The sequence below is a fragment of the Trichechus manatus genome, unplaced genomic scaffold (genome assembly GCF_000243295.1).
Source record: "Trichechus manatus latirostris isolate Lorelei unplaced genomic scaffold, TriManLat1.0 scaffold00273, whole genome shotgun sequence".
In the NCBI taxonomy this organism is placed as follows: Eukaryota; Metazoa; Chordata; class Mammalia; order Sirenia; family Trichechidae; genus Trichechus; species Trichechus manatus.
In genome coordinates this window covers 584707-596414 of record NW_004444209.1, presented here as the reverse complement: position 1 = coordinate 596414, position 11708 = coordinate 584707, and the positions used below count along the sequence as shown (strand labels likewise).

The 11708-nt window shown below is 38.6% G+C and overlaps 1 protein-coding gene across 4 annotated transcripts in view; it reads left to right on the top strand.

Annotated features, from left to right (window-relative positions):
• The first annotated feature begins 1485 nt into the window (after nt 1–1485).
• TOX4 (TOX high mobility group box family member 4) overlaps nt 1486–11708 on the top strand; it is a 17821-nt gene continuing 7598 nt past the window's right edge. For 2 of the 4 annotated variants that reach the window (XM_023725007.1, XM_004389980.2), the window contains exons 1-4: nt 1492–1547; nt 1758–1826; nt 9999–10241; nt 11177–11437. In XM_023725007.1, the coding sequence (XP_023580775.1) occupies nt 1542–1547; nt 1758–1826; nt 9999–10241; nt 11177–11437 (579 nt within the window). In that variant the 5' untranslated portion in view covers nt 1492–1541. Of the gene's footprint in view, nt 1548–1757; nt 1827–4727; nt 4758–9998; nt 10242–11176; nt 11438–11708 lie in introns of those variants that run through there. The other 2 variants (XM_004389981.2, XM_023725008.1) reach the window with 2 other exon arrangements.

Genomic DNA, 11708 nt, shown 5'->3' with positions numbered 1-11708 from the left:
ATGGGTCCTGTTTCATTTTTTTACAAATGGACATCCAGTTTTGCCAGTACCATTTGTTAAAAAGACTGTCTTTTCCCCATTTAACGAAATTTGGCCTTTTGTTAAAGATGGATGGACTTACATCTGGGTTCCCAATTCTGTCCCATTGGTTAATTTTGTAACTTTTCCTAAAAATTTTGAAAATACTTCCTGATGTCTTTTCGGAGTCACTTTCTAGTTGTCCCACATGAAACAATATATATTTTTTGCAACTCAAGAACTTTTTATTTGATAAAGGAGCCTATCTAAGAAATAAGTTGTCAAGAATGACATACTTCAGATGTTCAATAATTCCCATAATTCACTGGAAATAGTCTCCTTCATAAGAGTATGGAAACTGGCAGTCTGAATAAGACTTTTGGTTTACCTGGCATTCACCTTGTCTCAAGAATTAAAAACTGAAGGTCAGTTACATAAAAAATTCTTGGCCACAAGTCAGACAATTTACCGTTTTCTATTTTCATACAGTACATTGCACATAGCACGAGGAATTCTGATTTGCAAGTAAGAGAGAGCGCTAATACATCTTATGCTAAAGGGCTTATAAGCACTTGTTCAGTGTCCCATGTAGGTATGCAGAGATACTCAAAATATCTCAACTCTAAGGTGTTGCAGTTAATAAGATAGATTTAACAATCACTTCTTACTATTCCAAATTGCTTTATGAAGTATAAAGTGGTACCTACTGAAAAAAAGTTACTAAATCTTTTTCCCCCAGGGTAGGAATAGAATTTCAATGGGTTAGAATTAAGATAAAGCTTTTGTCTCCCTTTATGCAATTTCCTCTAGTTACGCACTCAGAGACCCTTACAATTTGTACAGATTTTCTATTCAACTGTCGGATTTTCTTGGTACAGAGGACAGAATTCTGAAAGAAACATGTCCTTTATTGGGCTCTGGGGAAAACCTGTTCTTGATCACTTCACTCTTCTCTTTTAAAACTTGTCATTTGCTCAACATTGTCTTCAGGTGAGCCCTGGTGGCAGCGTAGTTAAGAGCTAAGGCTGCTAACTAAAAAAAAGATCAGCAGTTCGAATCCACCATCCTGCTCCTTGAAACTATGAGGCAGTCCTACTCTGTCTATAGGGTCACGATGAGTCGGAATCGACTCGACGGCACCGGGCCTTCAGGTGTTTTAAAACTTGGTATCTAATTTTTTTCCTAGCTTTATTTCTTGCCACTCTCCAAACTCCATGCTCCAGCCATATTAAACTACTTTCAGTTTTCCAAATGTGGCCTGATTTCTGCTCTTCTCAGAAAATCTCTCTCGATCCGGAGCGGCGCTAATAACCCAACACCGCCTCCAAGGACGCTAGACATGCCATTACCCCACCTAGCTCCAGGGGGCGAGCGTTAGCCTTTCCGTCCGCTCGTCCTTTCCAGGCCTGACTCGCTGCGGCAAAGAGTGACGCACGTCCTTACGGAAGTGACGCAAATTCCGAGTCCAGTGGGGGCGGTGGGAGCGATGACGGAACTAAGACGGTGGTAGCGGTTGTGTGAAGATGGAGGTAGGAACATGAACGCTGAGAAGGCTGGCGAGAGAACGCGGCTGACGGGGTTGAAGCAGAGGCGAGAAGCCGGGCGGAGAGGCGGTTGACGGGGGAGGAGAGAGACAGCCGGGTTTGGGAAGTGTCGGAAAGTCGGGGTCAGAATCCGTCGCTCCGAGCTAACTCCCTGCTCCCCCTAACTTATCCCCGCGGCTTTTTTTTGGTTTCCAGTTTCCCGGAGGAAACGACAATTACCTGACGATCACAGGGCCCTCGCACCCCTTCCTGTCAGGGGCCGAGGTGAGCAAGAGCTGCCGACGCTGCTGGGGGAGGGCCTGCGGCAGCGGTGGGGGGTAGGGTGGTGGGGTGGGGAGCGCGGACTCCAGGGACCGGGGGCTAGGAACCCGGGCCGCGGTTGGTGTTCAGAGAAATGTGGTAGCTGCTTCTGGAGCCTAAGAGGACTGTCTGGGGTGTGTCCGGGGAACTGCTGTCATCAGAAAAGCAGGACGTTGGAAAGAGATGATCTATTTAAGGAGGAGATTGATTCTGAATTGGAAGACTGCGAGGAATTGTCTCATTTTGTTCGGTAGAAATAGCTGCAACAATCTTGAGGGATCGAAAATTTTTAGCTAAAGAAATTGGGATGAGGGGAGGAGCTTACCTAGCAGGGGTTAAGTGTGGATATGTGCTCATTCTTGAAACGAACTCTGTTGAAGGGGTCTTTTTTCATTTACATTTCCTACTCTGATAAAAAATTAATAGGTATGTTCACATACATGGCGCCAGCATGTTTTGCTAATAACACGAGGAAAGGAAATAGCTGTCACAGAACATGAAGAAAGTTGGGTAGAACATGTGTTTCTGCTTGCCAGTGACTCAGAGTTTGGGCAGGCTGCTTCTCTTTGTATGTCAGTTTGCCCAGCTGTCAAATGGCTGTAATAATAGTTTAGATGGTGTGAAGTAGGATTGTTATGGTAAGGTCCTTTAGTATTCGTGGAAAGGTTTTTGTGGAAATATTGTTAGAATACAGATTTGTATCACTTGCTTAGACAAGGCAAAAGAGAAAGGTGAAACATACAAAAATACATTTTTCTCTCTTTGAGAAAGTGTGAAGTCTTGAACCTTCTGCTGTCTTTTGAGGATTTATTTTTTTCCAAGAGTAGTGTGAACTATTTTGTTTTTTGTACCAAGAGTTCTTAATTGTTGTTGAATGGGCTTATCCTATAATAAATCCTAAAATTCTCATGGATGAGAATCAGATTGACAAGGAGCAGTTGTTAGTTTTTTTTAACTTTTTTTATTGCTATTATCATTTATTACTCTTCTCCTAAGCAGAAGAAAGTGTGAACCAAATAAGTAGCAAATTTAGAAATGATATACAACTAAAATCTCTTTGGTGCTTTGCAGTCTCATTGCCAGTTTCTTCTGAGTGAGGTCTCCACGATTTAATTTCATTTTTTTGGAATATTATAAATTTCACATTGGCCTCATCCATGTGAAAGTACATTTCAGAACTAAATATAAGTAGCTTTCAAATTTACCCACAATTCTTAATCCTCTGCCCCATGTATAAACTTGTACAATCAAGAGGTAACTACATAAGAAGTGGCTTCTTTTTATAACATCAAGAAACTCTCCAGGTTTAAGTCTGATCTTTTATTTTTTTAATGACTAAGGCAAAAACAAAACACTATTTTGTCAAGAAACTCATAACTAATTTTAGACTCAAATTCAGTAGCTTCCTGTAGCCTAAGACTTTGTCATTGTTAACAGTTCTTTTTAAGGTCCCTGGGTGGCACAAGTGATTTGCACTTGGCTAGTAACCAAAAGGTTGACAGTTCAAACCCACCCAGTGGCACCACGTAAGAAACAGACCTGGTGGTCTGCTTCCACAAAGATTACAGCCTAGAAAAACCTATGGAGCAGTTCTCTGTAGCACATGGGGTCTCCAAAGTCACAAACCAAAAATAAAATCAACAGCAGTTCTCCTTTTTCTCATAACAACTTCTGTATATTCTCTTCTCTCTTTTTTTTTTGAACTTCTTTTTAACGGGTTTGTGGTTTTTGTTGTATCTAATCTTACTGTGAGCTACCCCAAATATAATTTAGATGTACTCAAAGGTAATATTTTTTAAAAATTCTTTTAGAGTTTTCTTACAAGAAAAGGATAGATGTCCACAAAAAGCATTACCCATAAATGAAAACACTGAAAAATTGGACTTCATTGAAATAAGGAACTTTTTCATTAAAAGACATCATTAAGAAAGTAGATAGGAACTCCATAGACTGAGAGAAGATATTTACAGTACATATATATCTGATTGATATTCAGAGTACATCAAGTACTTCTGCAGAGTAAAAGAAAGAACCCAATTTAGAAACAGGCAAAAAATTTGAACAGGTACTTCACAAAAGATAATATCCACATTGCCATTAGGCATATAAAAAAGTATTATCATCACTCATCAGGGAAATGCAAATTAAAATCATAATTAGAAACCATTGCACGCCTGCTAGAAGGTTAACATTAAAAAGACTGACGATTCCAAGAGTTGGCAAGGATGTAGATTGCTGGTGAGAGTATTTCATTGCTGGTGAGAGTATAAATTGGTTCAACCACCTTGGAAAACTGGCAGTATCTACTAAAGATAAGATTATGCCTACCCTGTGACCCATCAGTTCCACTCCTTGATATATACTTAAGAGAAATGAGTGCATATGTTCACTAAAAAATGTGTAAGGATGTTCACAGCAACTTTACCCATAACTGCTTAACATTGGAACCAGCCCAAATATCTATCACATGAAGAATGGATAAGTAAACTGTGGCACATTTGTAGAAGGAATACTACATAACAATAAAGAAAGAATGAACTACTGATAAATACAACAATTTGGATGATCTCAGAAATATATCGTTGACTGAAAGAAGCCAGATACAATAGTATACACTGTATGAGTTCGTTTTTTTAAGAAGATAAGGATAGGCAAAAACTAAACTGTTGTTTTTGTTAGGTGCTGTCGAATCAGTTCCAACGCATAGTGACCCTATGTACAACAGAACGAAACACTGCCTGGTCCTGCGCCATCCTCACAGTTGTTGCTGTGTTTGAACCAATTATTGCAGCCACTGTGTCAATCCATTTCGTTGACAGTCTTCTTTTTTGCTGACCCTCTACAAAGCATGATGTCCTTCTCCAGGGACTGGTCCCTCCTGGTAACATGTCCAAAGTATGTGAGGTGAAGTTTCACCATCCTCGCTTCTATTGAGCATTCTGGCCGTCCTTCTTCCAAGACAAATTTGTTTGTTCTGGCAGTCCACGGTATATTTAATATTCTTCGCCAGCACTGTAGTTCAGAAGCATCAGTTCTTCTTCAGTCTTCCTTATTCATTGTCTAGCTTTCACATGCATGAGGCAATTGAAAATATCATGGCTTGAGTCAGGTACACCTTAGTCCTCAAAGTGACGTCTTTGCTTTTTAACACTTTAAAGAGGTCTTTTGCAGCAGATTTGCCCAATGCAGTATGTCATTTGATTTCTTGACTGCTGCTCCCATGGGCTTTAATCGTGGATCCAAGTAAAATGAAATTGTTGATAACTTCAGTTCTCCATTTATCATGATGTTACTTAATGGTCCAGTTGTGAGGATTTTTGTTTTCTTTATGTTGAGGTGTAATCCATACTGAAGGCTGTAGTCTTTGATCTTCATCAGTAAGTTCTTCAAGTCCTTTTCGCTTTCAGCAAGCAAGGTTGTGTCATCTGCATAGCGCAGATTGTTAATGAGTCTTCCTCTAATCCTCTTGCCGTGTTCTTCATGTAGTCCAGCTTCTCGGATTATTTGCTCAGCATACCGACTGAATAAGTATGGTCAAATGATACAACCCTGACACACACCTTTCCTGATTTTAAACAACACAGTATCCCCATGTTATATTCAAACGAGACTGTTTCTTGTTCTCTGTACAGGTTCCACATGAGCACAATTAAGTGTTTTGGAATTCCCATTCTTTGTAATATTATCCATAATTTGTTATGATCCACACAGTCGAATACCTTTACATAATCCGTTATACACAGGTAAACATCTTTCTGATATTCTCTGCTTTCAGCCAAGATCCATCTGATACCAGCAATGATATCCCTTATTCCATGTCCTTTTCTGAATCCAGCTTAAAGTTCTGGCAATTCCCTGTTGATGTACTGCTGCAACTGTATTTGAATTATCTTCATCAGAATTTTACTTGCGTGTGATATTAATGATATTCAATAATTTCTGCGTTCTGTTGAATCACCTTTCTTTGGAATGGGCACATATATGGATCTCTTTCAGTCAGTTGGCCAGATAGCTGTCTTCCAAATTTCTTGGCATAGACGAGTGAGTGCTTCCAGCATTGTATCCATTTGTTGAAACATCTCAACTGGTATTCTGTCAATGCTCTTGAACGTAGAGTAGCTAAAGCGAATGGAAGAAATGACGAAGTCAAAGAGCTGAGCAGAAGATTTCAAAGGGTGGCTCAAAAAGACATAGTAAAGTAATAAAATGAAATGTGTAAAGACCTGGAGTTAGAAAACCAAAAGGAAAGAACACATTTGGCATTTCTCAAGCTGAAAGGACTGAAGGAAAAATTCAAGCTTGGAGTTGCAATACTGAAGGATTCTATAGGCAGAACTAAACTAGGGCGATGAAAATCAGAATAGTGGTACCTACTGTGGGGAGGATAGGTACTGACTGGGAAGGGACATGAGGAAACCTATTAGGGGGATGGAAATGTTCTCTATCTTTGATCCGGGTAGTGGTTACTCAGGTGTTTACATACGTAGAAATTCATTGAGCTATATACACTTAAAATGTGTGTACTTTATGTAAGTTATATCCCAATAAAATAAGGAATGATAATAATACTTTTAAAATAGTAGGTATCCAGAGAGGAAGGCTTAGCATTTGTTACAGCATTTCTTGGCATAGAAATCTCTATGATCTGGAGGGAATTTAATCTGTTTCTCTCATTCAGATTGGCTCTTATGTAATATTGTGCTTTGAGCACTTTTGGGAAAAGTACTTACAACATTAAAAAACCCCAGTAAAACCAGTTGCCATTCAGTAGATTGTGACTCATGGCAACCCCATGTATGTCAGAGTAGAACTATGCTCCCTAGGGTTTTCAGTGGCTGATTTTTTGGAATTAGATGACCAGGCCTTTCTTCCAAGTTGAACCTCCAACCTTTCAGTTAGCAGCTGAGCATGTTAACTGTACCACTCAGGGGCTCCCTTATGATATTAGAATCAGTTAATAATTTCAGGCTGTGTAGGTAAAATTTTCACTACCATAAGTTATTTCATTTTTTAAGGACAATTTTTTTTTAATGACCCATAGTACCAGTGTACTGTTCAATAAATAGGTGTTAGATTGAAATGAATTTTTCTACAATGAATAATCTATACAAAAAACTGTTTAAATAAATACTGTATTGTGTATTTTGGTATTGGGGAATGAGAAAAAGGAGGGAAGTAGTATTTTCTTACTTTTTGGTTCTCTCAATATCTAAGCATGTTTGCTTATAAACTGTAATTCCCAAACTGCCTCATCCCTCAAGAAAGACAAAAAGGCCCAGAAATTTAATAGAGAAGGAAAGGGAAGCTGAGTGAGAAGGTAACTGCATCATATTCCTGTTTTTGTCTTCCGTGCCCAAACCACTTTATTATTTGCTACAGCTTTAGCTTTGCTTTATATTTAACAGTTTAGAGTATGATCTAGTCACATAATAGATCCACCAGGGTGAAGGTATTCATTATTGGGTTTTACCCATAATCTTACAGATAATTTGTAGTGATAAAAGAAATTTAGAGTGACTCTGTATGTTTATTATAGCATGTGGTTTACTCTTCTGTATTTTTTCTTATTGTGCTTTAAGTGAAAGTTTACAGTTCAAGTCAGTTTCTCATACAAAAGTTTATACACACAGTGCTATGTGACCCTAGCTGCTCTTCCTATAATGTGACAGCACACTCCTCCTTTCCACCCCGAATTTCCCATGTCCCTTCAACCAGCTCCTGTCCCTTTTTGCCGTCTCATTTTGTCTCTGGACAGGAGCTGTCTCCTGTATTCTTAATAACTGCGGTTATTTTCTATTCATACTTAGAAGAAGAAACAAACAAAACCAAAAAAACTGCCATTAACACCACAGATACTGAATAACAAAGCTGTTTCCACATCCCAGGAGACGGTGCATAGAAAGAATGCCTTGTTGAACTGATACAATGGAATCTCTGCATGTCTGGTTTCTAGTGTAGTTCACGTGAGCACTCCAGATGGTTTATGAGGGGTAGTCTCTCTAGAACAGTGATCTCTTGTTTTAGATATGAATTTTTTTTTATGTTCTCATTAACAAACAGTATCATTTTTCATATCTCAGCAGAGTTGCCTTTTTATTTGTTGTGATAAGCAGAAAAGGATAGTCATCTTTTGCTTTGCTAAAGCAATCTATTTTTTAAAAAATAGAAAACTGCTATTATACAGTCATCAATCTAGGATAATAAATGTTTCCCTTGATCTGTTTTTCTGTCCCTGTAACTTTTTTCGTTTGTTTGCTTGAGGATTCGGTAAAAATCTTTGTACACTCTTCCCTGAAAAATGCTCACATGAACCTAAACTTAACTTTCAGAAAGAGTCACTGACCTGAAGTTAAGAACTTCCACACAATAAGAAAAACTATAAATTGTATGCTGAGAAACAGCTGAGTTTTGGGGGGCGGGGACGGTGTTAGTCTTTCCCATGAAGAACTGTGTACTCTCAACTTATATCCCAGACAGCCATCAAATTTTCACAATACTAAGTAAAACAGTAAGGACTTTGGGAGGAAAATGTAAAAATGAAGGTGTATGCTTTTTTTTATCTTCTAGGAAACTTTTTTTTCTGTTTGCCAATGTGATTCAGAGAGATTGGGCATTTCACAGGCATATATTTTTCTCCCTAATTTCTACTGGCTGGAAATATTTTGTTTAGTAATGTCTTCATTAAAACAAAAACTATGATATTAGTGAGACCCTTTCTGGGTCTAGAAATACCTTAAGGAACTCTTAAGGAATGCATTGTTTAATCATGAAAAAAATGTGGATGCCCATTGAATTTGATCTGAAACCAGTTAATATTTACTGTGTTGTATGATAGGTTCATAGAATTTAAATTTTCTAAGATTCTAATTATCTGTGATAATTCATTGGGGCAGGTGGCAGGTTAATAATAATAATTAGGATATTAGTATTATCATTAACCACAATGGTTAATAATGGTTTATTAAGCAATTATGTGTATCAGGCACTATGATGAACTTTTGTGTTCTAAATCTCTTTCATCCTCATAATAACCATATGAGGGTATTACAATTATAATTCCCATTTTATAGACGAGGAAAACCAAGGTCATGTGGCAGAGCTGGGACTTGAACTCAGGTCTCTCTGACACCAAAATATCTTGATTTTTTTTTTTTTATATAATGCTCTATTGTTGCAGATGCCTACATTGTAGTGTCAAAAAGGGAGCTGTAGCAGTTATTATATTTTAGCTCAGGCATTGAATCTCCTAGCTGTGTAAATGGTGGTTTCATTCAGAATAGAAAGAGTATATTATTATTGGTCTAGTTAGAGGAAGGATTTGGGTCCTTAGCCAGCTGGAGTAATCTTTTTCCTCCTCCCTTGCAGAAAGGCTTAGTCAGAGCAAGCTAGGAATGTGTTCTGGAACTGTTGAAGAACCAGTTTGTCTTTTTACTGTAGCTTTTATGAAGGGTTTTCTCTCACTGTTATCTTGGCATTATTGGAGTTTTCTGAAGAAAATCCTGTACAAATGAGAATCTTTTATTAGTGGGTAATATTATGGTTTCTAAAATGGAGGAGAGGTGGGAAACTCTGCACTAAGTGCAAATAATATTTTAGAGGGGGATAAGGTTCCAATGACAGATCTTCAAAGGAACCTAAAACAATAGTCAAAGTATAATTGGCTGGTTGACACTGATTTTCTGTGGTCTAACAGGTGTAAATAATTGTGAAATAACTGCTATTAGAATCTTCAGAGAGATTTCAAGCATCATAGCTAAGAGGTTATATAGGTTGAGTCCTTACTAATGGTGGTGAAAGAATTATTCAGTAGAACAATAGGCATAATAGATTATTCAGTAGAACAATAGGCATAATAGTTTAGGACAACCAAGATGATAAAGGTAGAAAGAGATAAAATAATTGAAATTTGTGATTGATTTTGGAAGCGTTGCATGTGCCATATGACCAAGGGTATGAGGAAGAAGAGGTTTATTTGTAAAATTAAGTAAGTCCTAAGAAATTGATAACCAAAGTAGGATCCCAACTGAAAAGAGGTACACTGAGAATCTCCAGTACCCAGCTGTGTTCTTCACTTAGCAGTATTCAGTTCCTCCTCTTCCCACTGTCTAATTCTTTTCTCCTTTTTTCCCCCTACAGACATTCCATACACCAAGCTTGGGTGATGAGGAATTTGAAATTCCACCTATCTCCTTGGATTCTGACCCCTCACTGGCTGTCTCAGATGTAGTTGGCCACTTTGATGACCTGGCAGACCCGTCCTCTTCACAGGATGGCAGCTTTTCAGCCCAATATGGGGTCCAGACATTGGACATGCCTGTGGGCATGACCCATGGCTTGATGGAGCAGGGTGGGGGGCTCCTGAGTGGGGGCTTGACCATGGTAAGGGGCAAAGTATTATCAGGCTTACCCAAGCTCATAGGCATGGTGCTAGGAGAGACAAAAGTAACTCTGTTCCCTGCTATACTTTAATATTGCTTGTTTCCATTATTGGGACTAAAGGCTAACCAACAAAGACTTAATTTCCCCTGAATAATGAGATTTACCATCTGGGTCCATCTTACTTGAAAAATATTTAAAATTATAAAAGGTTCAAATTTAACCCTGAAATGAAAATGATAGTGTTTTTTGGAGGGGGAAAAAAGCTACCACTTCCCCTTTTTTACTGAAGGTGGAAACTGGGGCTCAGTCAGTACACTGCCTAGTTAGTTTTTTTTTTTTTTCCTTCCCTTTTATTATGGCCTTAACATTCTAGGATTCAGACATGAGTGTGATAGCTGACGTTTTGAGAGATTTATTCAAAAATTGTCAGCCAAATGTAGTAGTGTGAATTAGTATGTGTTATAAGTCAGTATGTTGGGCTTCCAGCACATCTCATCAGTAGCACATCTCTGCTGTCTCTATTTGGTGCCAGACATCTCTAACATTGGACTTATTTACTCTGGTTGCCTGTGTATTGCAACTTCAAAAGCTATTATTTTGGGGAGGGCTCCGAGGGGAAGTTTTTCTTTACCCTGGGTGTGGTCACTACCTCTAGATTACTGAATAATTTGTTCTTTAACTTGTCCAAAATTAAGACTTCTCTGATTATTTAGTTACTCCAGAGTAGGCCTCTGAGTGCAAAGAAGTGAATTTACTAATTTCTGCACTTTCCTAAAAAGCCTTATCTGTTTTATGGGTAGACAAGTTATGTTTCATAGGGTTTAAATGATCATATAATTTGGGTAAGCAGGGGATTTATAAACTGTCCTGAATTCAGGGGGGAAAGGGTGGTGTTTTTTATATTTAGTTTTAATTAGTCCTTCTGCTTCTCTTAGGACTTGGACCATTCTATAGGAACTCAGTATAGTGCCAACCCACCTGTTACAATTGATGTACCAATGACAGACATGACATCTGGCTTGATGGGGCATAGCCAGTTGACTACCATTGATCAGTCAGAACTGAGTTCTCAACTTGGTTTGAGCTTAGGGGGTGGCACCATCCTGCCACCTGCCCAGTCACCTGAGGATCGTCTTTCAACCACCCCTTCACCTACTAGTTCACTTCATGAGGATGGTGTTGAGGATTTCCGGAGGGTGAGGCATTCTCTGCCAAAATTAATTCTGCCATGATACTCTAGGATAAGACTCTTGGCATACAGAACCTAATCACTATTCCTTTTTCCTGCCCTGCCCTGCCCTTTCCTCTGCTGTTTCTGGGTATGGGGTCCTGCCTCTTCACTTCCAGTTTATAATGCTCCTCCTAATCCCCATTCTTATGGGTTCTCACATACTTTACTAATGTCTTTTAATCTATTGCCTCTATTTTTAGCATTTCTGAAAATTTCATTCTTGTGGCTAGATAGCT